Raw genomic sequence first — 26344 nt, forward strand, 5'->3', positions numbered from 1 at the left:
ATTAATATTAGGAAGAACAGAAATCTAAAATTGGAAATTCAATAGATTTCCTCTTGTAGTTTGTATAATAATCAACAATTCCTCCATCTTGTCAAGTAGACACAACGAAACACTTATCTCTTCTTTTAGTTCAAACATATTTTCGTGAAACACTTTGTTACTTTTGACAGCAATTAAAATGAAATATTGAAATAAAATGAATTCATATTTTTAATTTTATCTTTTATTTATGTTCATAAATACTACATGACAAATTAAATTTCTATGTATGCTATTATGAATTATATTTAAATGAAACATAACTATAGATTAAATAATAAAATGTTCCTGTCATACTTTTAAATATATATATCTATAAATACTTACATGCATGCATGCATGTATATATGTATGTATGTATGTATGTATGTATGTATGTATGTATGTATGTATGTATGTATGTATGTATGTATGCATGCATGCATGTATGTATTTATGAATGTATGTATTTGTGTGTATATAGTATATACATGTGTACATAAATATTTTTAAATATATCCGATTAATGATTTCAACTAAAAGAATTCATATTTTATTTTCAAAAATTTCATCCTGAGCCGGTGGCACATAAAGAGCACCCACTACACTCACGGAATGGTTGGCGTTAGGAAGGGCATCCAGCTGTAGAAACACTGCCAGATCAGACTGGAGCCTGGTGCAGCCTTCTGGCTTCCCAGACCCCAGTCAAACCATCCAACTCATGCCAGCATGGAAAACGGACATTAAACGATGATGATGATTGAAGCAGTAGATTGCTGGAATCATTGAAGCAATGGCCCAAAGGCTGTCACCATACAGTATAGATTGCAGCTCTTTGTCACAGAACTCACCAAATAATGATTCCTCCCTCCCAAAGTTGAATAAGTAATCTTGATTTATGGCTGGAATTTATTATATTAGTTCCAGGGCAGATGGATGGCAAAAAAAAAAAAACACACCAGTAGGGTTTGAACTGAAACCATCTTCATCATCATTTTAACGTCCACTTTTCCATGCTGGCATGGATCAGATGGAATTTGATCAGATGAGTTTTCTATGATCAGATACCCTTCCCGTTGCCAACCCTTATCTGTTTTCAAGCTAGGTAATACTTCCCTGGGGCCAAAAGGGTTTAATACTAGAAACAAATGACATTGCTTATATGACAGCGACACTCATTTACAGCCATCATGTGACATCAAGACAAAGAGACACAAACACACACATATATGATGGGTTTCTTTCAGTTTCCTTCTAATAAATCCACTCACAAGGTTTTGGTTGGTCCAGAGCTATAGTAGAAGACACATGCTTAAGGTGCCATGCAGTGGGAGTGGAGGCACATGGCCTAGTGGTTAGAGCAGCGGACCTCGCGGTCGAGGGATCGCGGGTTCGAATCTCAGGCCGGGCGATGTGTGTGTTTATGAGTGAAACATGTAAGCCCCAAGCGGCTCCGGCAGAAGGTAATGGCGAACTTATGCTGACTCTTTCACCACAACTTTCTCTCACTCTTTCTTCCTGCATCTTGCAGCTCACCTGCGACGGACCGGCGTCCCATCCAGGTGGGGAACCTATACGCCAAAGAAACAGGGAAACCGTCCCTTATGAGCCAGGCGTGGCTCGAGAAGGATAAAAAAAAACATGCAGTGGGACTGAACCTGCAACCAAGCAAACGTCTCAACCACTCAGCCATGCAAACACTTTTGAATAGAGGAAGCTATTTACTCTGACATCCAAACATTTCTGCTATTCCACAACACAATCAATAATCACCTTAAACAACATGGCACAAGCTTTAGTCTGTGACATGACTTAACCGTAAAAATACAATCACAAATGATAGAATGTGAAATGAAAAAATTAGACTTTGAGGACAAACAACGGAAGACATTACTTGTAAACAGAAAAGGTTAACAGTTCTGATCAATGTTTGCTAACCTGGCTGGCAGTTGTGCTGGTGTCGGAGCGACTACATTTACAATGAACAGAAATAGAACAAATAATACACACACACACACACACATGCATGAGTAACTCTACTTGCGTATAGGAAAAAATAAATCTTTCCATACTACATCATGCACTAATCATTCCTATTTTAGCTGTAAAACATTCTGCTTTTAACTCTAGCTAACAAGCTTGGCAGATGAAACACAAGACTGCATGCAAACATTAGCTATTTATGGACATCGCTGAATGCTGAAAATGTTCAACCCTCTTGGATGATTTTTAAATTGCAAGATATCTCAAGCGATAAATTTTAATCCCTTTTTAACCAACAGCATTAACCCTTTCGTGACCATATTGCTAATGAGATATGCTAAGACATCTAATTAATTTTGAAATTAATCAATAATTAGAAAGGGTTTATTAAAGTAACAAACTTAATCATAATTTAACTGATGTTTGTAACATAATTTAAGAAAAGCTTCTTGCATAAAAATTCTGGTGAAAGGTTTCAATTTGAATATGAACACTTGAAAATAAGAGGGTTCGTATGCATTGCAGTCACGGGTGGTTCCAGGTGAATTGGTAGTGAAAGGGTGGACAGATGTTGTGAAAGAAGTTGTTCTTGTTCTTGATGTCTTCCTTATTGCAGCTTCTTTTGCAAGAAATCAAAAGCTGTTCTCGGCCCAGAACAGTCATAAATATTTTTAAATATTTTTCTCCTCATTTAAATCAAGAACCATTTCGATAACAGGGAATGTTAAAATCAAGATCACAGAAAGACAAAAAATGACAGAGTTGTAGTTTGGGGGGTGGGGGGGTAAATGTAATTGTTGTTGTTGGTTAACCCCAGGTCAAACATCATTAAGCAGACTTATGGTCAAAGCAGTCCACACTTGATCACAACAACTCACTTTTTGGGATGTTTTTTACAACATACAGATCGTTGCCAGAGCGGCTATCTGGCCTCCGTGCCGGTGGCATGTAAGAGGCACCATTCGAGCGGGATCGTTACCAGCATCGCCTTACTGGCACCTGTGCCGGTGGCATGTGTAAAAGATTTGAGCAAGGTCGTTGCCAGTGCCGCCTGACTGGCCCCATGGCACATAAAAGCACCCACTACACTCTCGGAGTGGTTGGCATTAGGAAATGCATCCAGCTGTAGAAACTTTGCCAGATCAAGATTGGAGCCTGGTGCAGCCATCTGGTTCACCAGCCCTCAGTCATTCGTCCAACCCATGCTAGCATGGAAAGTGGATGTTAAACAATGATGATGATGATGACTGTATATGGCACTACAATATCCAATGTGTCCTACCATTTAAAACAACAGAGTGTGATTTGAGTGTAATTTGGCTGCTATTTCAGTTCAATTTGGCTCCCACTTTCGTTTGTGTTACAGCTGGTTGAAGCAATAGAACTGGATTACAATCTAAAAGGCCATTGATTAATATCCTGTGTGTCACCAGCACTGTATCCTGGCAACAGTACTGTATCCATGGCAACAGCACTCAACTTGCATTGAACCAGTCCACTCATCTACAAACAGGTCCCATCATGAGACAATACAATTTGACACAATAAAGTGCAACAGTAGGTCATCATCGTTTAACATCCGTTTTCCCTGCTAGCATGGGTTGGACGATTTTGACTGAGGGCTGGCAAACCAGATGGCTGCACCAGGCTCCAATCTTGATCTGGCAGAGTTTCTACAGCTGGATGCCCTTCCTAATGCCAACCACTCCGAGAGTGTAGTGGGTGCTTTTTACATGCCACCAGCACGGGGGCCAGTCAGGCATTACTGGCGATGACTTCGCTCGAATCTTTTTACACATGCCACCGGCACAGGTGCCAGTGAAGCAACAATGGAAACGAGCGACGGTGCAATTAATAAAATTTAACAAAAATTATGTTAGCATGGAGGTCCTCGATACAATGCTGTCAGCCTGTAGAGTTATGACTCAGAAACCTGGACGTTATCAAAGAAGCTTGAGAGGCTGTTGGATGGAACTTACACTCGCCTCCTTATGAAAGCTCAAAATCTCTCGTGGAAGCATCATCCAACCAAAGTACAAATATATGGGAAACTACCACCTGTATCATCTTTTGTGAAAGGTAGAAGAGTCCAGTTTGCTGGACATTGTTGTAGAGCTGAAGACGAGGTAATTTCTACTCTTCTCCTCTGGAAGCCATTGGCTCGCGATACCAGAGGGCGCACACTCTCCTACCCTGATGTAATCTCCAGGGATACAGGCATCCAGCAACAGGACCTCCGTAATGCTACGATGGACCGTGAAGTCTGGCGTAACATAGTAAATTCCATTGTTTCGACCACGGTCGAACAATGATGATGAGAGTTATGACAGGCACAACAAACCCATGCATCGTGGTGCAACATGTAGAAACCATTAACTTTGATGTCTAAGAACAAGACTCTCAAATTCCACATGTTCACTTCATCCATGTTAGCAAACACTGATCAGAACTGTCAACCTTTTCTCTTTACAAGTAATGTCTTCTGTGTTTGTCATTTTTTTTTTTTTTTTTTCATTTAACATTCTATCATTTGTGATTGTATCTTTATGTAGAGTCAAGTGATGCTCCAAACCAAAACCTGTGCCATGTTGTTTGGGGGTAATTATTGGTTCAGTAATGGAGAGGCAGAAATGAGAGAATGTCAGACTAAATAATAATAAGAAGAAGAATAGTAATAATAATTATCATCATCATCATCACCATCACAGAGTGTGTAGTTAAGAAATTTGCATCCTAACCCTGCAGTTTCAGGTTCAATCCTATTGTTTGGCACCTTGGGCAAGTGTTTTCTCCTATAGCCCCAGGTCAACCAAAGGCTCGCAAGTGGATTTGATAGATGGAAAACTGAAAGAAGCCTATTGTGTATGAGAGAGAGAGAGAGAGGAGGAGACAGAGAGAGAGAGAGAGAAAATTTCTTTATTTACCATAAGGTTGAGAAAAAGAGGGGACGATACGAGGACAGACAAAACAAACATTGGGGTCAGGGTATCGAATGAGACGAAATGTATGAATAAACAAACAAAATATATACAATTAAATGAGAATGAGTGATTTACAGAGAGAGAGAGAGAAAGAGTGCCCTTGTTTTGACATCATTGATGGTTATAAACAAGCATCATCATGCAAGTGATGTTGTTCGTTTCCAGGAGTCTCCCGAGGGATATTACCTTGCATGGAAACAGGTGGTGAGGATTGGTGAGAGGAAGAGCAACAAAACTGTACAAAATTACCCCAGAAAATCTGTCCATGTTGGGATGGAAAAGCTTCGAAATGGAGGAAGTTGGAGGGAAGGAGGGCGACGGGAGAGGAGATGGCGTAGAAGGAGGGTGGGGAGAATGAGGAGGAGTGGTGTTGATTTGATGACCCTTCGGGCTTTTCTAAAGGGATCCTGACATTTACAGTCAACAAGAGCACTTTGTCAGATCTGTGAAGTTTAAGAAGAAAGATTATTTTTGAAGATATAAAAACTAGTCATAAACCACAGAACGAATTCTTCCCACACAACACGGAGAATGTTAAATAAACAACAAAAAAAAAAGAAAAAGAAAAAAAAGAAAAGCATCAAGCGACGAAAGTTAAGAGACTTTTAGCCTCAAATTGAAACATTTTGGCAGCCAGCAGCACTCAACGGTGTTATCAGCCATGGTGGACATAACACAACTGGTAAGGGGGGGGGGGCAGGAATCTTCCTCGTATCATTCCCGCAAACTCCCCACCCATCCACTTTCCATATTCACTGGCAAAGGAAGAAGAGAAAGATATATGAAAAAAATAGTTATCTGTAAAATCCAGCTGGTTGTAGCTAAGCTTACTTAGTAAACAGCTTGGACTGACGACGATGTAAATGGCGGAGGAGAGAGAAGAGAGAGGAGAATAAAAAGATGGTTAAGAAAAAGGCGGGAGAAAGAAAGAGAGAAGACAGAAGTAGGAAATGACTAATAAAGCCTTCTGTATTAGCATTAATGCTAAAAGCGGGAAGTACAATATTTGGAGAGTAACTGTCAATGAAACTATTTAATTCTAATTTCATAAAATCAATTACAAAAGAAAATACTTCATATTGGGCAACAAGTACAGACACAAACTACATACAGAAGAAAATGGCTGATGTGTATACGACGCACATTCAATCCTGTGCCAATGGTGTGTTTGTAGTTGACTGTGTAAGAAATGTGTGCGTTTCAGAGATGTTTTATGAATGAACAATTATGCAAACTAAAAGATTCGTTGCCAAAGATAACAAAACTGCAGAGACTTTAAGTAAATATTATTTTTTAAAAAAGAAATATGGTGAGATATGTCCAACTCAATATCTATTGACGATTCATCAGAGAAGTATGGCAAGTAGATTTGTTCTGAAGATAAACCATTCTTTGAACGAACCTACAAGTTCTTACTTGACTAAGTATATAGGAAAACCAACAGAAGGCAAACTTGTGTGTGCTGAGTAAAGATCTAAACAGGAATAGCAACAAGGCTGAGTCAGTAGAAAGGTTAAAGAGAGATTGTGTAGCAGATACAGTAGGAAAATGTTTGAAAATGTACGACTGAAATCCTATTTTCTCCATTGATGTCAGTTAAAGAGATGCTGAAATATTGCTCAGTCAAGACTCCTGAATTTCAAAGGTGACACTTCTAAGAGATTACACCAGCTTTATAGCTGAGAATTCCAAATGATTACCTGTTTGCTAGTTTGGAATAATTACATGGGATCTTTTCGGTTTGACCGGCAGTTTTTTAAAATAATTTCCACGTAACTAAACACTTTTAAACTTCGTATACTGGTAGAATGTGTTTATAAAACATCTTTTTCTCTTGGCTTTATTGAGAAAATTCTATAATTTGTAAGATATTTGTTGTTTTTTTCTTCGATTTCTGCAATTTCAACCAATCAATGACGTCTATTGAGGTGAAAACATTCTGTGCCGTATGAATATGTCCCTCGTTTAAGAAACAGATTGGGTTTATTTACATTTCTGAAGAAAAAAAGAAACCCTTCCCCTCATCTCTAACCCTAAACCAGATTGAAATGCAATGGATCGATACTAGGGTCATAATTATGGGTGACAATTTCATATGACACCGCTAGAAAAACTGCCGGTCAAACTGAAAAGATCTACAGTTTGGAATAATTACATGTTCCATAGTTTTCCCATTTCATAATGCACCGTTCTTTTATTATTGTCACCATTAAATCCAACTTACTCAGACTGCTTCAGAATTTAAACTACTCATATAAGTTGCGACTGTATTTAAAACTCCAATGCTTCTCTGATTCAAAATGTTGTGTGTGGTGGTCAAACCAAGCTGTATTAAATGAAATGAAAGTTATAAATATCATAAGCAATTTAGAAATGCCATTATCAGTTTTTGTTTTATTTCAGTAATCATAATTTTCAAATTTTTTCAATCAATTTCATTTGCTTTTACATGCTTTTTCTTTGTGTCAACCTCTAGATGTAAAATTGCAAAAAATTAACACCAATTAAAAATAAATAAAAATCCTCATTATTGGTTTTAATATCTGCTTTCCGTTTTCCATTCTGGCATCAGTTGGATAGACTAACAAAGCACAAACCTCAACCCCAACATTTGTAGCCCTTGTGTGGGGCCCTTTGCTGACTATCAACACATTTGGAGTTATTTTCAATGATATTATTATTATTATTTTACCTGGGGCTTCTGCTTGTAGGTTTTATAACTGTGTGCCATCCCTGTTACCAGTTACTATAGCAGTACAAGAATTAGAAGAAAGTACAGAATTCTTGCATAGGCTCAAGGCTACAAAACGGGGTGGGGGTGGGGTGGGGTGAATATATAAACCCAAATACTATTTTATTGTACCAGGAAGGATGAAAGATAAAGTCAGCCTTAGTAGGAACTGAACTCAGGACATAAAGGACTAGGAATAAATACCACAAGGCACTTTGTTTGATGCGTTATTGTTTCAACCAGTCCCCAAATATTAACAGTAAGAATTGATTAACAAATCTTGCTAGGATATGACAACAAACCAAAAATAAATAATAAGATTTCATAAGGTAGGAAGCTACATGGTCTACTGAAAAAGGTGGAGTGCTTTCATGGCGAAGATTTCTATGATGAAATATTTCCAAAGACAATCCAACATTTCCAGCCTTTCAGAGAAAATAAACAGCAACAGAATTAAGACAATATTTTATATTGTCATCACTGTATGACATGCTTTGTTCATTGAGTGGTAACCTGATAGAGATGACCCAATAACACCAACACCACCACCACCATTTGATCGGCATTGTTACTATGACAACTTCAGCTCTGTTGGGAGAATACTGTCCAAGAATTCAAATCTTCTTAGATGCGGCTCTTCCTTTGGAGATATTTGAGGTACAACGTTGGTCACAAAATTCAGGAGAGCGTTAAGATGTACATCTATGAACTCAATAGTTATAGACCTAAGCACATCTAAACTAAATACTTTTATCATGGGAACATTGCTTGTTGCCTTTCAAATATCAAAACCTCTTTGAAATAGTCAATCATCATCATCATCATCGTTTAACGTACGCTTTCCATGCTAGCATGGGTTGGACGGTTCAACTGGGGTCTGGGGAGCCCGAAGGCTGCACCAGGCCAGTCAGATCTGGCAGAGTTTCTACAGCTGGATGCCCTTCCTAACGCCAACCACTCTGAGAGTGTAGTGGGTGATTTTATGTGCCACCGACACAGGTGCCAGACGAGGCTGGCGAACGGCCATGATCGGATGGTGTTTGTTACGTGCCCACAGCACGAGGCCAGTCGATGCGGTACTGGCTACGGCCACGTTTGGATGGTTTTCTTATGTGCCACCGGCACTGGTACCACAAAGATACAAATTCCATTGATGTTCATCTATTTTGATTTGGTTTTTGGTTTTTGGTTTTCACTTGCCTCAACAGGTCTTCACAAGTGTCACAAGAAGGAAGGTATGCACAGGTGGACTGACTACGTCCCAGGTAGGGGCCACGGGTTATGGCCTCACTAGTCTTGCCGGGTCTTCTCACGCACAGCATACTTCCATAGGTCTCGGTCTCTAGTCATTTCCTTGGTGAGACCTAATGTTCGAAGGTCGTGCTTCACCACCTCGTCCCAGGTTTTCCTGGGTCTACCTCTTCCACAGGTTCCCTCAACTGCTAGGGTGTAGCACTTTTGCACACAACTATCTTCAGCCATTCTCGTCACATGACCATACCAGCGCAGCCGTCTCTCTTGCACACCACAACTGATGCTTCTTAGGTTCAACTTTTCTCTCAAGGTACTTACACTCTGTCGATTATGAACACTGACATTACACATCCATCGGAGCATACTGGCTTCATTTCTTGTGAGCTTACGCATATCCTCAGCAGTCACGGCCCATGTTTCACTACCATGTAGCATGGCTGTACGTACACATGCATCATACAGTCTGCCTTGGGCATAAACCAAATATTTCTACCAGACTTAAAATAGCATCACTTTGAACAAAATTTTAAAAAGTCATTCTACAATCATCATCATATAACGTCTGCTTTCCATGCTAGCATGGATTGGATGTATGACTGAGGGCTAGCGAACCAGATGGCTGCACGAGGCTTCAATCTTGATCTGGCAGAGTTTCTACAGCTGGATGCCCTTCCTAACGCCAGCCACCCCGAGAGTGTAGTGGGTGCTTTTACATGCCACCAGCACAAGGCCAGTCAGGTGGCACTGGCAATGACCTCGCTCGAATCTTTTACACATGCCACCGGCATGGTGCCAGTAAGGCGATGCGGTAACGATCACGCTCGAATGGTGTCTTTTACGTGCCACCGGCACGGAGGCCAGATAGTCGCTCTGGCAATAATCACGCTCGGATGGTGCTCTTAATACCCTACTAGCATGGGGCTCGAGTGCCAGTAAGGCGACGCTGGTAACAATCACGCTCGAATGGTGCCTTTTAAGTGCCACTGGCACGGAAGCCAGTTAGCCACTCTGTCAATGATCAAACTTGTATGGTGCTCTGTGCACCCCGCTAGCACGGACGCCAGTCATCAAATATGATTTTTGATTTCACTTGCCTCAACAGGTCTTCGCAAGCAGAGTTTTAATTTTATTGGTTGACTCTTTATCTTTCAAGAGTTGACTTATCTCTGAATTTATCTTTTGAAGTCAACATCCATGAGAGTGCAAATAAATAGATAAATAAAAATCTAGCAGCAGGCAAAACATCCTGGAAAAAATTTTTAAAGTAATAAAAATAATAAAAAGAGAGAGATAGACATGTTCCTTGTGTGTTTAAATTGACAGAAAACTAGAGCTGAGCAACAAATTTGTGAAAAGAAACTGTCAGAACGTTTCAACAGGAAAACTTTGCCTGTCAACCGCTAAACACAAGATGTCAGGAAAAGGCACAGAATGGAATTTTATTTCATTTTCAAACTTGAGAAACCACAAAATTAATTACCTGTGAAATATTTATTCGGGGACAAAGAAGTAAACACCAAAGCAGTGTTTACAGACTTTTTATTTCACTTTATTTCTATTGCTAATTACCTTGAGAAAGCCATGAACATCACAACCTCTTGCTTATAACAATTACAATACTTTACAAGCAATTCTTAAACACAGAAATAATTTACTGAATAATAAGCAAAGTGAAAACTAGTTTCTCTTGGTTAAGTACAAAGGCTTTATATTTTGAGGGAGAAACATTCTTGGAATTCCATTTCTTGGGGAAAGCAAGCAGCTGCCTTGTTGCATTCCCTTGGATTTCCACAACATCTTCAATCTCGTTCCTTTCAAATGGGATTTGATTTTTGGCTTGGTTTCAGGGTCTTAACCAATTTGTCACCTGTTATGACCATTTTCTAAACAGTTTTGTTTTCCTTGATACAAAGAAGATCTTCTTGAGACAACCACACTCTACACACTTTACTTCCAAACCAAGCATTGCTACAAACAACAGAAGTGAATGAGAACATTATAACTAAGTCTGTCTTACACAGAGGCATCAAGGTCAATCTGTGCCAAATGGATTCACTCTGCAATGGTCCTGATACTTTTTGATCAGACCTCATGTGCATATTTGTGTATTTGTACTTCTGTGTCTTGACAATGTGCAATAGCTGTAAACAAGAATCACCATCATACAGGCAGTGTCATATGTTTCCAATCTTCCATGAAAACATGTCCAGCCATGGGGAAATATTACCATCTTGGTTGGCAACAGGCGAGGGTTGGCAACAGGAAGGGTATCTGGACATAGAAAACCTGCTTCAATAAATTCGTTTAACCCATGCAAGCATGGAAAAGTGGACATTACAATGATGATAATGACGGTGGTGGGTTGAAGAAGACAGCGAGCTGGCAGAAACCTTAGCGCACCAGGTGAAATACTTTGTGATATTTCATCTGCCGTTACGTTCTGAGTTCAAATTCCGCCGAGGTCGACTTTGCCTTTCATCCTTTCGGGGTCGATAAATTAAGTACCAGTTATGCACTGGGGTCGATGTAATCGACTTAATCCGTTTGTCTGTCCTTGTTTGTCCTCTCTGTATTTAGCCCCTTATGGGTAGTAAAGAAATAGGTGGTAGGTTGCAGTTTGATAAGAGTTTATCAGAACTGGATTAACAGTTACAATGGATGCTTTGACAAATAATTTTAGTGTCGGATGGTTTTAGAGAATATTGAACACACTCCACTTTATCGTTTATCATCATCATCATCATCATCATCATCATCATTTAACGTCCGCTTTCCATGCTATCATGGGTTGGACAATTTGACTGAGGTCTGGTGAACCAGACTCCAATCTGATCTGGCAGAGTTTCTACAGCTGGATGCCCTTCATACGCCAACCACTCCGAGAGTGTAGTGGGTGCTTTTTACATACCACCAGCACGAGGGCCAGTTTGGTGGTACTGGCAACGGCCACGCCCAAATGGTGCTTTTCATGTGCCACCTGCACAGGAGCCAGTCCAGTGGCACTGACGACGACCTCGCTCGAATGTTTCACGTGCCACCAGCACAAGTGCTAGTAAGGCGACACAGTAATGATCAAGAAAAAAATAAAAGTTGTTGCTATTTGGTACCTGTAATTAAAGGCATTCCAGCTGTGACCATCCTGTATTTTTTTGTAAAAAATGGTAGGATGTGATTTTAGGTATATTTCACTGCTATTTCCAGCAGGTTGAGCAACCATGTTGAGTAATGAAGACAAACCATTTTAGTTTGGTTGAAATCTTAATTTCTTCAATAATTCTGTAAGAGGTTTACTTTAGATTTAGGTAAATATTTAGATCTAAGTTTTTTCATGATATTGCAGAGATTTTTTCCAAAATTCATGTGTCACCTAAATCTCTGTAAGGATGTCACATAACCCATAAGTGGCCATCTCTAAAGAAGAGGCTACATTTGGGTGATGCAATAGTGGTACAAAAAAGAAAAAGGGGGTTTTTTTCAACAAGTATCCACCATATTTTAGTCATCCAAGAATGGCCTTGAAACTGGCCCAGTCATCTTCATAGAGAGTCACTTCCACAAGGCCTGACAGTCATTTCTACAAGTTATTCCAATGTCTGCAGTTGTCCAATAATCTGATCTGACATAATGTTGGAAGTTATTTATGTTTTCGCTTGTTTCCACAACCTTAGACTCGCATTGCTGCATAACAGAGTCCAAATCTCTTCATAACAATTTAGTCTTAAGCATTTTTCTGTCTTGTTTATTATAAACTATATAATCACTAAAATACATCAGGCTCATTGAAACCACACAAACAAAAGAACACAACCTGCTGCTGCTACTGCTGCTGCTACTGCTGAGATAAAACAAATGATTTCATTTCATTCATGAGAAAAAAGTTATTTTTGTCTGAAATTTTTGTCAGCTAAGCTGAGATACGGATCTTCTCTTGTTATACTGTCACCTTAAATCTAGTCACTGGAACATCAGGTCTTTACAAAGAAGAAGGAGGACTTTAAAACAAAAGATTCAGAAACAAAGAAACAAACAAGACACAAACAAGTTCTAATTTTCTTTTCCTTCAAGGTTGTCTACAAAATGTTTTTTTTTCCTTTTTACAAATAAGACACACATTTCGCAAATAAACAAATCAGTTCCCATTCTCCAACTGAAAATCATAATGCATGGAGTCGTGTTACTAATTACTCAGAATACTCTTAATTGTTATTCCCTGGGTCCATCATTTTAACCACTCAACTATCAGCTATTTATTTAAGGGACAACACCTTAGACTCTTGTCAAAGACCAATGAGAGTGAAGCTATTCAGTTTGTATTCTATTGTCTACAATAGTCCAAAGTAAACAAAATTGTTTACAAAGACATATTCCATTCAAATAAACCAATATTTGCTTAATTCACAAATCATACAGAAATTTCCATTAAAGTATTAAAAAGAATCATTTTCTGATGAAATCTTCACCATTCTGACCCCATCTGGCCCCAGATTGGCCAATAGTTTCATCTTTCTTTACAGAAGATGCAGGCATGGCTGTCTGATTAAGAAGACTGTTTCTCAACGATGGGGTCTTGAGTTCAAGCCTACTGCATGACACTTTGGGGAAGTGACTTTTACTATAGCCAGAGCCCAACCAATGCCTTGGGAGTGGATCTGGTAGAGAGAAACTGAAAGAACCCCATCATCATCATCATTAAATGTCTGCATGGGCTGGACATTTTAAACAGGATCCAAAAGGTCAAGCACTGTGTTCTGATGTCTGCAAAAGGCATGATTTCTACAGTTAGCCATTCTAATGCCAACCACGATACAGCTTAGGTTTTTTGAGGTTACCCATGCAGCTCGCAGAACTACAAACCAGTGGGGGGGGGGGCTTCATGCAAGTGGGTGAGGGAATTGAACCATGAGAAGTGGGGGTGGAGCATAGGTTCTTGCAGAGGATCTGCATGGCTACTTGTATTGTGAAGATGAAGGGGAGAGAAAGGAAAATGAACAAGGGGAGCTGCAAGAGCAATGAGGAGCCTAAGTGGCCCCTACAAGGCCCAAGGTGTGTTGAAGAATCAGTTTGTAAGAGTGTATAGGAAGGAGAATGAGGGGAAAGAGAGGCAGACTGCCAGAAGGGGTTAGGGTTGAAGAGTGGATGTGCAAAGAGCCATGAGTTGGGGAAGATAGGGGGACGTAGAAGTGGGGGGGGCCTGAGCAACAGGCATAGTAAAGATGATACAGTTGTTGGTGCAGGGAGCACACCCCATCTTCCTTCTCATAGTTCAATCCTCCTTGTCCCCTAGCATGCAGTTGATCACCATCTCCAGGGTTTGTAGTCCAGCAAGCTGCATGACAACCTCAATAGAGCTGGTGATACAAAAAAAGCACCCAGCCCACACTGTAAAATGGATGGCATAAGAAAGGGCATCCAGCCATAGAAACAATGCCAAAACAGACATCGGTGCACAATGTAGTTCTCTAACACATCAGATCCTGTTAAAACTGTCCAACCCATGCCAGCATGAAAAACGGACGTTAAATGATGAGGGTTAGACAAATCTATAGCCACGGCAGTTCCACTCTACAACTGTAAAACTTCTAGCTCAGACAAATTTACAGAATGTTCAAACAATTTGTAGCATGGACCCCACCACTGGCACTTGAGCTTGGGCTATTTTATACTTGGAATGGTTCCATTCTAAGATGTGGCTGAGCACCAAGAACCGAAATCCAAACAGAACAATAGATGGAATGTTTCACAACTATACTCTTTACTCTTTTACTTGTTTCAGTCATTTGACTGCGGCCATGCTGGAGCACCGCCTTTAGTCGAGCAACTCGACCCCGGCACTTATTCTTTGTAAGCCCAGTACTTATTCTATCGGTCTCTTTTGCCAAACCACTAAGTGACGGGCACATAAACACGCCAGCATCGGTTGTCAAGCAATGCTAGGGGGACAAACACAGACACACAAACATACACGCACACATATATATATACATATATACGACGGGCTTCTTTCAGTTTCCGTCTACCAAATCCACTCACAAGGCTTTGGTCGGCCCGAGGCTATAGCAGAAGACACTTGCCCAAGGTGCCACGCAGTGAGACTGAACCCGGAACCATGTGGTTGGTAAACAAGCTACTTACCACACAGCCACTCCTGCGCCTATATATATAAAAAAATACAAAATGGGACAAGAACGCAAAACATCAAGAAGACAATACAAAAAACACGGACGGGTCATTCGAAGCCTTTAATCTTCAGTCAAGAACCGGATCATCCTCGCAATTTCGGTTGATTAATCTTGAGATTTCGCAACTATAAATACTTTCTTATGATGCTAACTTTGGTAATGTGGACATATCTTAGGGGGATCTTTTCTGTTTGAACAGCAGTTTTTTCTAGCAGTGTCATATGAAATTGTCATCCATAATTATGACCCTAGTATCGATCTATTGCATTTCAATCTGTTTTAGGGTTAGGGTTTGAATTAGGGTTAGTTAGGGTTAGAGGTGGGGGGAAGGGTATCTTTTTTTCTTCAGAAATGTAAATAAACCCAATCTGTTTCTTAAACGAGGGACATATTCATGCGGCACAGAATGTTTTCACCTCAATAGATGTCATTGATTGGTTGAAATTGCAGAAATTGAAGAAAAAAAACAACAAATATCTTACAAACTATAGAATTTTCTCAATAAAGCTAAGAGAAAAAGATGTTTTATAAACACAATCTACCAGTATACAAAGTTTAAAAGTGTTTAGTTATGTGGAAATTATTTTAAAAAACTGCCGGTCAAACCGTAAAGATCCTCTTAGTGAAGTATCTTAGCCATAGAGTAATTACTATAATCCAAGTGATGACACACTGCAGCATCCGGTAATTGAATCACCAGCAATGCTGTTCATGATTAAACATAAAATGAACTCAACTGGTTACATCTCTCATAATGGAAAAAAAAAGGGTCGTCAGGCCATTAGCCAACTTAAACAAACTGGATTATATCAAAGTACACACCATATTGTTCACCATAGAGGTTATTTGGCTATTTCAAGTCGCCCATTTACATAATAGACATTTTCCTCTTAACCTTTTAATATCAGGATAGCTTACACAATTTTTGCAATTTGGTACAGTTCCTCATTTTCTTCCTGTAAAAGTAGAGGCTTTATAGGAAGGTTTCCTGACTCAAGGCTGGTGAACAATGACATTCAGTTATTCGTTTTTATTTTATTTTTTTGTTATTTACACACTTGTTTGGAAAATTCTATTCACACTCTTCAAAAAGTTTTAATATCCATGGCTTGGACTCTCTAATTTCCTCTCTTTAACAGTCCACCATTATCACACACACACACACACGCATATATCATTTCATTTCATCCAGTTTCAGTTCACAAACTGTGGCCATGCTGGGGCACTGCCATTCTTTTTTTGTACAACTGGGGTCGCCACCAGCCCCTGCCGGAGACTCATGGAGCTTTTTTTTAAGTGTTTTCGCTCAATAAACACACACAAGGCCCAGTCGGGGAATCAAAACCACGATCATCTGACCGCAAGTCCATTGCCCTAACCACTGGGCCATTGCGCCTCCACATATGATCAAGAAAAGAAAATGTTTTAGGTTTCTTGAAAGCAATTTGATATATAAAACACGGTGCATCTCATTCCACAACTCAGAAACCCTAAAGACGAAATCCAGGAAGAAATGAAGAGGAAACAGGGTATCTGAACCAAAAATGACGAGTAGTCGGGTGACTAGAGAAGGCGGGTAGACCATTCAATCTTGTAAAAAAAAATAATAATAATAATAATAATAATAATAATAATGAATTAGGAAAGGAAACAAATATTGAGAGGAGAGAGCAGGGATCTTTTCGGTTTAAACGGCAGTTTTTTCTAGCAGTGTCATATGAAATTGTCACCCATAATTATGACCCTAGTATCGATCTATTGCATTTCAATCTGTTTTAGGGTTAGGGTTAGGGGGAGGGGTATCTTTTTTTTCTTCACAAATGTAAATAAACCCAATCTGTTTTTAAACGAGGGACATATTCATACGGCACAGAATGTGTTCGCCTCAATAGAAGTCATTGATTGGTTGAAATTGCAGAAATTGAAGAAAAAAAAACAACAAATATCTTACAAACTATAGAATTTTCTCAATAAAGCCAAGAGGAAAAGATGTTTTATAAACACATTCTACCAGTATACGAAGTTTAAAAGTGTTTAGTTACAAAGAAATTATTTTTAAAAACTGCCGTTCAAACCGAAAAGATCGGAGAACAGAGGTGGCTGGAATTGTAGTGTATAAAGCTCGGGGGGGGGGAATGAGAAAGCGGAAACATCAATTCTGATTGAATTGGGAAAAAACATTGATATCAGAATGAGTTCAGGTTTTAACACACACACAACACACACATACACACACACACTGTTCTGTTCTGTACATAAACGAAGTTGTCATCATTAACTTTAAATTCAGGCGTTTCATTTTGAAATTCTCATCATAATTGTTAACTGAGGCCCTTTAAAGCAGTCAAAATACTTTCCAAAGAGTCCAGATTCATACGAATTAGCTAGCAAACACATATAAGAAATCAACGGGAGAACCTTTACATGCTCGCTAGAGATTCTAGAAATAACAGTCAAAACGACTTCAAATCGCACCTTAGCGTTTTATTTAACAAAAGAACACATATTATAGAGTCCTTCTATACCTCTGGAACAGACGGATGGTAACAAATAGAATGTCTTTGACTGACCAATGCTCGATCGACGAGGGCGGGGATATAAGGTACCAAAAAAATCACTACCACCACCATCTGAGTTCGGAAACTTTGAAAATTCAAAGAACATTATAAACAAACGTGTTTATGATATTAAAAGTGAAATTTCAAACTGATAAAAAAAAAATGAGCATGCAGACATAACTAGAAGTGTGTGTGTGTGTGTGTGGTGTGTGTGGTGTGTGTGTGTGTGTGTGTGTGTGCGTGGTGTGTGTGTGTGTGTGTGTTAGAATTCGACATTTACGTGGTTTCACAGTTTGTGAAGAACACAAGATGTGAAACCTTAGTTGCAAAGCGGGTAACCTCTATGCAGTCACTTGACCTGCTAGAAATAGCTGCCAACTGCCCTCAAATCGCATATCTTACCGTCTGAAAGCAAGAACACGCTGCACAATGAAGACCTAGAGAACACAAAAACAGGGTGGTCACGGTTGGGTCATAGATCTGTTCCATCAGAAACTGACCTGTGGCTAAACTATGACAGTAACAACGATATACACACACACACACACACACACATATGTATGTAAGCAAACGAGGGACCCTCAACGCAGTCACTCGACTTGCTAGAAATAGCAGCCAAATTCCTTCAAATTACATACTACCGTCTTAAAAAAATGAAGGACACATTGGACACTGTAGTTCCAGATATATAAAGAGATGGAATGGTCACGGCTGGAATACGTTTGACAATAGGCCTGCTCGATCATTGATTTGGGGTTAAACAACATTACTAATAACAGTCAATATATAACTCCTCGAACGAGGAACCCTCTACATAGTAGCTCAGCCTGCTAGAAATAGCAACCAAATTTCTTTAACATAGCCTCCCATCGTTAAAAAGGACTAATTGGATAATGTAGTCCGAGGTAGACTACTCCATAAGTCTACTCCACCAGGATCGATTTAGGACTCAACAATTACAATAATATAAAGGATATCTCTGTGGATCGTTCGCATTGCCAGGAATGGCAGCCAAATTCTTGTAGTTTGTGGGGAGAAAAGGGCAGTGGGGCACTGGGTTGTGGACCCTAATATATAAGACGGATGGTCACCGATGGAACGCTTTTGATCACGTCTGCCTTTACAGGGCTGATCTCGAGTAAAACAAAAATAAATACACGAGAGAAAGAGCAAATTAGAGTTTAAAAAAGAGAGATTTCTCTGCTCTGTTGATTAATCGTTTTATGGGATTTACTGATTAGACAGGTTTACTTAATGAAAACAGGTAAAAAAAATCAAACAATGTCGAAATATAAAAACTCGTTTATACAGAAATATTAAATGCTTCCTGGTGGTTGGGAAAACTCACTGGTTTGTAGAGGAGCCAACTACGTGGCCACACAAACTGCTAAAAATGGCAGCCAAACTGCCTTCAAATCACCCCCACTCCGTTGTCTTAATGACACGTAGTTTAACGTGGTCTGCGATGCTTTGCAAATGGGAGAGTCACGGGTGGATTGTTTCTGATCATATGTTTACTTGATCAGGACTGACCTAGAGCTAAAGAAACACTAATATGGAGATTAAATAAGAACTTGTAGCAAAAGGGTGAAAGGAATGAATTCAAAGATCGTTGTGGTTTGTGGTGACTTGGATATTGTGGGAGAAAAGGAGAGGGTTTGTAAACGAGGGAACCGACATGTGAAAACAGACAAAAAGACGAATAAAAGAAATCTATTGATATTAAGAGTGTAAAAAGTCTTCTTTCTTTACTTTCCTTTTTACATTTTCCCTTTTTCTTTGCTTCCTTGCTTCTGAGAAAGACTGATCAATATTTTGGTTGGATGAGAAATACGTGTATTTAAGACAGAAAAGACAAAATAACGTGTTATATGGGGCAATGGTGTGGATTTTGCCACATCGACACTGGTCTCTGAAATGACCAAATGCTTAATTAAAGTTTAAAACCTATAAAAAGAAAAACTATGAAAGAAAACAACGTGAAACCGGGTTATATGAGACTGTGACAGTGTATAAAATATGATCGAGGAATTTACAGATGTATTCGTTGTATGACAGGAACAGAGAGAGAGAGAGAAAGAAAGAAAAGATGTGTGGGTTAGAATCCTAGCAGAGCCCGGTCGAAATGTCATTAGGTCTTTGCCAAAGGAAAACATTAAAACAAAATAAGTAGATAAAGAGAATGTCTCCATGCAACCTGGGGCAAAGTATTGAATGGCCTGACATAGATATATAAACACGGTGAAATATAAGAGAGAAAGAGGAAGGGAGGAAACGCACGTTGTCGGGTTAAAAAGATTTTACAGCAGAGAAGGTTTTGTTTAACGAAAACAAAATCAGTTCAACTAGAAAAGATGAGGAGGAGAGAGAGAGAGAGAGAGAGAAGAAAAAAGGAGACAAATATAAGAGAATAATAATTAACGGAGAAACCGCTTTTGATTAATGAATAAAGAATATATATATATATGTATGTTATATATATATAATACATACATATATATATATATATATATATATATATTACATACATAAATACATACATATATACATACATACATACATACATACATACATACATACATACATACATACATACATACATACATACATACATACATACATATACACACACACACACATACACACACACATATATATATATATGCATATATGCATGTGAAGATGTAACTTTGGAGCGATAGTTGAAAAGCCGAGTGAATTGTCATTTGTAAAGTGTTCACTTACCATTTAATGTTGTAAACGAGTCAACATGATGATGATTCCGATGTCAGAACAAGTCATGTGATGAGAGAAAAGGGTGGCGGCTTTCGTGGCCATGTGACACGGCTGGGGCGGACCAGGGCGCTGAGCAGGATTTTTCAAAAAGCGACGGTGGTGACACTAGCAATTGTCATACGCACGCATACGATTACAATTAATATTACAAGCTGACAATAGACTTGCAGCTGCTTTCACAAAGCTGTCTAGAGGCTCCCTAGCTCTGCTGCTCTGACAGTCAGCAAATAACTCCCTTAACCAAAGAGATGCTTTTAAACTTTTTATTCAATTTTATTTTTTTTACATCTGCAAAGAATGGAGGGAAAAATTATTCTGTCCCCGATATGTTTATTTTCTTGCAGCAAAATTACATTTAAAATATATTGGAGTCAAAATTTAAAACGAAAGCATTTCAGTTTCACGAAACCCTCGACCATTGGCATGTTGAGAAGCCATACACGCTGACAGGGGTCTGCGGTTGTAAGCTCGTTTATACCCGGCCATCCTACCTTGCATCATCTCAGCTGTGAGGCTCTGTCGTCTCAGATATGATTGAGTGCTATATCATTTGATCGACTGTTATTTTAATATCAACTCTTGATATACTTTTTCGTTTGCTGTGCATACCATGCGGTCGCCTACAACTCATTCCTCTTACCCTCTTTAATTGATGCTATTTCTCGATGAGTTATCTCATACAACCCAAAGTAGTGTGTGTGTGTATGCATGTGTATCTATGTGTGTATATATATACATTCGTGGCACGCTGTCAGTTACGACGACGACGGCGGTTCCAGTTGATCTGATAAACGGAACAGCCTGCTCGAGAAATTAACATGTAAATGACTGAGCACTTCACAGACACGTGTACCCTTAACGTAGCTCTCGGGGAGATTCAGCGTGACACAGTTTGTGACAAGGCTGGTCCTTTTTTGAAATACAGGTACAAGGAGAAACAGGAAGAAAGAGTGAGAGAAAGTTGTGGTGAAAGAGTACAGCAGGGTTGACCATCCACCCCCACTGCCGAAGCGTCGTGGAGCTTTAGATGTTTTCGTTCAATAAACACTCACAACACCCGGTCTGGGAATCTTTATGAAATTGACCATGCATTCTTTTCTTTACCCACCTATTTTCAGTTTCATTCGCTTTCAATTTCTTGTATAGTGCTTTATCTTTGCAATCTTTCATCCTACACAAACCTGACCTTATTACTTCTAAATTATTATTATTATTATTGTTGAGTGAGAGAGCAGTGCATGCCATCAAAGTGACACTGGGGTAAAATATACGAAGCCCAGTATACCCATCATGACTACCCGTCTGATAAGGATACACTAGGCACATGCATCACAACCATATGTGCGCGATATGGTGATCTCATATCAAGATAAACAGTGCATGACCTTGCAGGTGGGGCCCAGTTAGAATTTTCTTCTGGTCGAGTAGCCCATCCCGCTCAAAAGGTCCCTGAATAAGGATTGTTTAAGGATGTTGAACGAACCACCCATGTTTCTAAAGGTGAATTATCCAAACCTCCAAGAATTCCTTTCAACACACGGCTATGATGCTCCCCCACTACTTCTGCTCGTGATCAGAGATGCACATATCATCAGCCACTAAGGGACATGCTCAACTGATTAAGGTCAAACAACTGACAAGCAAATCTGTGGTATTGAGCAGAATATTCGCTGTAGCCCATCTTTTATACCAAGACAAAACAATGTACATGATAACACTTCCAATCAGTTAAGATCAGGAGCCATGAGAGCCACTGTCTGGTACTGCATCAGGGCATTTATTATTATTATTATTATTAAAAAGTGCCCCGATTATTACTGGTATAAATGTAAATTTGTAATCTGGATATAAAGAAGCTGGAGGTTTCAAAGCAGTTGTCCATAATTATACACATCTTTTTGGAAGATAACTTTAGTTCAATATAACTACAAGGAGGACATGAGAAAGCAATCTTCAGTTGTTAGATGAAGGAAAACTGCTTCATCAGTGGCAAATGCCTTCCTTGGGTCTTCTTCATTGACCAAATCGGCTTCCTTTCACATTCAGTCCTTTACTGGCATCATGACTGTGTAAATAACTCGTTTGACTGACAGAAAGATGTTTCTTGCTGATACTTGAAACTGTTTAGTTTCAATTGATTTTATATTCGCATTGAATATGCTGTGCTTGCGAAGACCCGGCAAGCCAAATGAGACCATAACCTGTGGCCCATGCCAGGAGCGTAACCAACCCGCTTATGCGTACCTTTTCCTTCCTTGGACACTAAACTCTGCTTGTGAAGACCTGTTGAGGCAAGTGAAATCAAAATCACATTCGATGACTGGCATCCATACTAGCGGGGTGCAAAGAGAACCATAGGAGCGTAATCGTTGACAGAGCGGCTAACTGGCTTCCGTGCCAGTGGCACATAAAAGGGCACCATTCGAGTGTGATCGTTACCAGCGTCATCTTACTGGCACTTGTGCCCCGTGCTAGTAGGGTGCCAAGAGCACCATCCAAGCGTGATTGTTGCTAGAGCAGCCAACTGGCTTCTTTGCCAGTGGCACATAAAAGGGCACCATTCGGGCGTGATCGTTACCAATGTCGCCTTACTGGCACCTGTGCTGGTGGCATGCGTAAAAGGATTCGAGCGAGGTTGTTGCCAGTACCGCCTGATTGGCCCCGTGCTGGCAGCACGTAAAAAGCACCCACTACACTCTCGGAGTGGTTGGCATTAGGAAGGGCATCAAGCTGTAGAAACTCTGCCAAATCAAGATTGGAGCCTGGTGCAGCCATCTGGTTCGCCAGCCCTCAGTCAAAATCGTCCAACCCATGCTAGCATGGAAAGCAGACGTTAAACGATGATGATGATGATGATGTTTTCCTACTATTACTATTGTTTTTGTTTTTTAATATTGAGCAGATGGCTGGAGTTCTTGTTTATAAACGCTAGTTTCTTGTTCAGGTTTTGTACTACCTAAATCATTATTTGTTATATCAAAATAAATAAATAAAATCTCTCTGGTGATGTTGGTTCTAACATTCAACAAAGCTGCTTTGAATGGATCCAACCAACTCTAAACAGAAGATAAGAACCAATTCCTAAACACCCATTCAGACAATTCCTTTATCAAAGAATATCTTCCCCCAGTGACCAGCAGGATAAAAATGCCACTCGGTACCAAGTACAAGTCTTGACCTTGAGAACTTTAGGAACTTTGCCAGAGAAAAAATACTTTATTTTTGTAAAGTTGGTAAATTAAGATAAGTTCGTTTATAATTAAAAGAAGGTTTCTTTCTAATGAATTTTATTTGAAACATAACGATTGGCATTTCTCCATGTGATGTGAATTTATATGTGTGTGTGTGTGTGTGTGTGTGGTGTGTGTGTGTGTGTTTGTGTGTGTGTGTGTATGTGTGTGTGTTTGTGTGTGTGTGACAGGACACTAATCTACCCTTCTTTATTTGATTGCCATACAAACCAAAAGATGTCTTAGAATGATAAACAAACAACCAGTGATTCGAATAATTTCTACCACAAAGTACAAGAATCATAAAATCTTTATTCGTCTTAAACTTTGTTCCAGGTTGTTTCGTTTGGTTGGCTGCTTGGTTTTTGCACGGGTGGCAAAGGCAGAGCTAAAGAAATTTGACATTATTTGGCCATTTGTTTCCAAAACAAGCCTGACTTGTTTACATTCAAAATTTGCTATGTTGTGTATCTTCCTTCATCAATAGTGTTTTCCAAAAAAGTTGCAAAGCCACCTCCACTTTCGTTTTTTCTTTTTTTAAACTTTATTATGTATTTTAGGTATTGTCATACCTTAAAAAATTCGCATTCCATCAAGTAGAGTGGTTTTCAGTGAAGATTGTGAAATAAAAGATGGTGGATGATTTGCATTTTTATCTACCATTATTTTGAGTTGTTTCCTTCTTCTACTGAATTGAAGAACCTCAAGAGTTACAAGAGAGAGAAAGGAAAAATAAAATCAATAATACAACCGAAGCAGCATGCATCTTCCAATTGTTTTACTTCATTTCTGATTAACATATCACAAAACTATGTAAAGTGAAAACTAAGAATGTAAGGAGAAGACCGGGTAAGCTGCAACACATCTCACAAAATGCCTATTTTCAATAAATATTTAGACTAACAAATAAATGCGTGACATTTATGAATACAAATTATGTTTTATAGGCGGAGGAGTGGCTGTGTGGTAAGTAGCTTGCTAACCAACCACATGGTTCCGGGTTCAGTCCCACTGCGTGGCATCTTGGGCAAGTGTCTTCTGCTATAGCCCCGGGCCGACCAATGCCTTGTGAGTGGATTTGGTAGACGGAAACTGAAAGAAGCCTGTCGTATATATATATATATATATATATATATATATATATATATGTGTGTGTGTGTGTGTGTGTGTGTGTGTGTGGTGTGTGTGTGTTTGTTTGTCTGTGTTTGTCCCCCTAGCATTGCTTGACAACCGATGCTGGTGTGTTTACGTTCCCGTCACTTAGCGGTTCGGCAAAAGAGACCGATAGAATAAGTACTGGGCTTACAAAGAATAAGTCCCGGGGTCGATTTGCTTGACTAAAGGCGGTGCTCCAGCATGGCCGCAGTCAAATGACTGAAACAAGTAAAAGAGTAAAGAGTAAGAGTAAAGAGAGAGTAGAAGTGGGAAACAATCCCACCAAATATTCAGCAGAGCTTAGAAAGATGCTGAGACAATTTTTGAGACCCAAATCTAACCATTTCAACTGTTGGACAGTTCAACAGGAACTGGCAAGTCAGAAGACTGCACTGAGTTCCAGTATCTGTTCTCGCATGGTTTCTACAGCTGGATGTCCTTCCAAACACCAACCGTTTTACAGATTGTGCTTTTTGACATGGCACAGGCAAGCAGTGAAGTCACAAAGTAACTTGCATGACAAGACATCTCCCCTGGAGGTGGGGGGAGGAGTATTGAGGGAAAGTAAAGGTGCCTTGCATAAGGAGAGGAACATGGCTTCCTCAGGGAAAGAGAAAGAGAGAGGAGAAGGAGCAAAGGTGGTGGAGGGGGCTGTGTCCCCAAGTGAAAAGGCAGTGTATAAAATGAAGTGGACCAGGAATTGGAGAGGGTGGGTGGGTAAGTTCATGAGATTAGAATGAGAGACGAAGGAGGAGGGAATATAGGAGGTGGGGGTACTAGGAGAATATGTTGTGGGAGAAGAGATTCGAAAGGGACAAATGATGTGTACAAAAGTCCAATATGACTTCATTATATAAGTCGTCCCCTTAATTAGTAAGTTTATGATAGAAGGCACAAACGAGGTTCATACTGGGTGGGATTGAATAAAAGCCTCAGATTATAAATAAATGGTTGTGTAAAATATGCTCTTGTTTAATTAAAGTAATTAGCTAGAATACTTTTTGTTTCTTAGCCCTTTCATTACCAACCCGGCTCTGGCTCTGAGTACAAATGTCTTGTTTTCATAAGTTTTGAATTAAAACCTTCCACCAATCCTTTGTCACAATTTATGTTCCTAACACTTGCTTAATGATAACTAAGTTATCTTACAAAATTCTTTGTTATATCTAAAATAATTCAGAGAAACACTGAGCATCTCAAAATAAATACAGTAACGAAAGGGTTAACACCATTAAGGAGAAAGAGGACATGAAGCTAGAAAAGGCTACAGAGGATCAAATGGCTTTCTGATCATTGTTTTAATGACTTGTTCAACGTTCGATACCCTTTTACAAACAAAATTATTCAACAAAGAATTGAAGTCGGTACTGTCTTATCTATACAGTCCAGTAAATTTGTGATAATGGAATCCATGGAAAACTCCCACCATGAAAAAATGAAATAAAGAAATCAAAAGGAA

General features: G+C 39.4%; 1 protein-coding gene across 2 annotated transcripts in view; it reads right to left on the bottom strand.

The window, feature by feature from the left end:
- LOC115219788 (coronin-2B) overlaps positions 1-20616 on the bottom strand; it is a 128978-nt gene extending 108362 nt beyond the window's left edge. Inside the window, exon 1 of one of the 2 annotated variants that reach the window (XM_036509767.1) lies at positions 20450-20616. Coding sequence is in view for 1 of the 2 variants with exons in the window: in XM_036509769.1 (XP_036365662.1) it covers positions 20450-20452 (3 nt within the window). In the remaining variant the exon portion in view is untranslated. The remainder of the gene's footprint in view (positions 1-20449) is intronic. The other variant, XM_036509769.1, reaches the window with a different exon arrangement.
- Between the last annotated feature and the right edge of the window lie 5728 nt (positions 20617-26344).

The sequence above is a fragment of the Octopus sinensis genome, linkage group LG15 (genome assembly GCF_006345805.1).
Source record: "Octopus sinensis linkage group LG15, ASM634580v1, whole genome shotgun sequence".
Lineage (NCBI taxonomy): Eukaryota > Metazoa > Mollusca > Cephalopoda > Octopoda > Octopodidae > Octopus > Octopus sinensis.